This window comes from Aplysia californica, unplaced genomic scaffold (assembly GCF_000002075.1).
Source record: "Aplysia californica isolate F4 #8 unplaced genomic scaffold, AplCal3.0 scaffold00113, whole genome shotgun sequence".
Lineage (NCBI taxonomy): Eukaryota > Metazoa > Mollusca > Gastropoda > Aplysiida > Aplysiidae > Aplysia > Aplysia californica.
Window position 1 is genome coordinate 49,805 of NW_004797383.1, and position 1,291 is coordinate 51,095.

The following is a 1,291-nucleotide window of genomic DNA, read 5'->3' on the forward strand; positions in this document are numbered from 1 at the left end:
CAAAAAAAAACACAACAATACAACTATGATAAGAGAGCAGCAACTATATCTTCCAAAAAAGTAAATAATAGAGATAACAAAAACAAAAACAAAACAAGTACAACAATAACAACAAGAACTTCTAAAATAGCTACAACGACAACTAACAAACAGTATCTTCCACAAAACAGTTAAGTACATGTACCACAGAACCACCTCCCCGAGACAACAGCCAGACACAACATCCCCTCCCCACATCACGGCCACAGAGACACCCACCATTAGCGGTCAGTTTGTTGACCCTCTGCACCAGGCGTTTTTTCTCCTCACTGACCCGGTCCACCAGTCCCTCCAGCCGGATGTTGTCTGCCTCCCGTGTCGACAGGCGTGCCCTCGAGTCTCCCAGCTCCTTGATCAGACGACTTTGTTCCTACAAGATAGCAATGACATGACTTAGTTTTGTTTATTATAAAGTTTTAATACAGAGAAGCACACCAATAGATGAAAGGTTATTAAGTGAAAGTAAGACAGAAAAAAACACCCAAAAAAAACAGAGGAAAAGAAAAGAAGTACGGCCTACCAGCAGGCCCTCCAACCACTCGCAAGACAGGAGTCTCCATGCCACTTGAGTTTGAGTCTTAAACTCTAGTGGTATGTTGAGACTTATATCCTGCGAATATTAAGTTGGGAGGTGCACATCAACACAATAAGTCATTAAGTGCATGGACAGAGTCAGACAGATAGGCACAGAAAACAGAGGAAAAGACTCTAACCACCTGCCCATCACTAAAATAAAGTGATCAATTATCATTGCAATTATTATATTCATTGTTAATTAGTATTATTTTCTAAATAGATTTTTTATAACAATTTTAAAGATTTTTATAACAACTTTCGAATATTATTAATAGCATTACAATGATTTTGATGATTAGCATTGTTACTTTTATTATGATTTGATTATTATCAATATTGTTACTCTTATTTTGATTGAGAGTGCTATGATCACTATCATTAATGAACAGCTCCACGGCATTCCCTAGTGCAGCTGCAACAAATGGTACGTGAGGTAGAGTAAAGAAAAAAAAGGTCAACACTCACGGCCTTGAACTGTGCGAGGGTCAGGTCCATGTCCTCCAGCTCATGACGAGATTTCTCCAGCTCGTCCTGGCAAAGAGACAGAGAGGTGAGGAGTTTAAGTTTGTGTATGAGTAAATAGAAACGCATCAATACAATAACAGTCACTTAGTTAAGGGAGAGAGTAAGACGGACAGACACACAGATAGAGGAAAAGAAAAGGAATAGGACGTTC

The 1,291-nt window shown here is 39.0% G+C and overlaps 1 protein-coding gene across 1 annotated transcript in view; it reads right to left on the reverse strand.

Moving 5' to 3' along the window:
* LOC101858549 (centrosomal protein of 135 kDa) overlaps positions 1 to 1,291 on the reverse strand; it is a gene marked incomplete in the record, with an annotated part of 53,199 nt that overhangs the window by 16,444 nt on the left and 35,464 nt on the right. Inside the window, 2 exon segments of the mRNA XM_013081058.2 lie at positions 259 to 409; positions 1,081 to 1,146. Of these exon segments, the coding sequence (XP_012936512.1) occupies positions 259 to 409; positions 1,081 to 1,146 (217 nt within the window).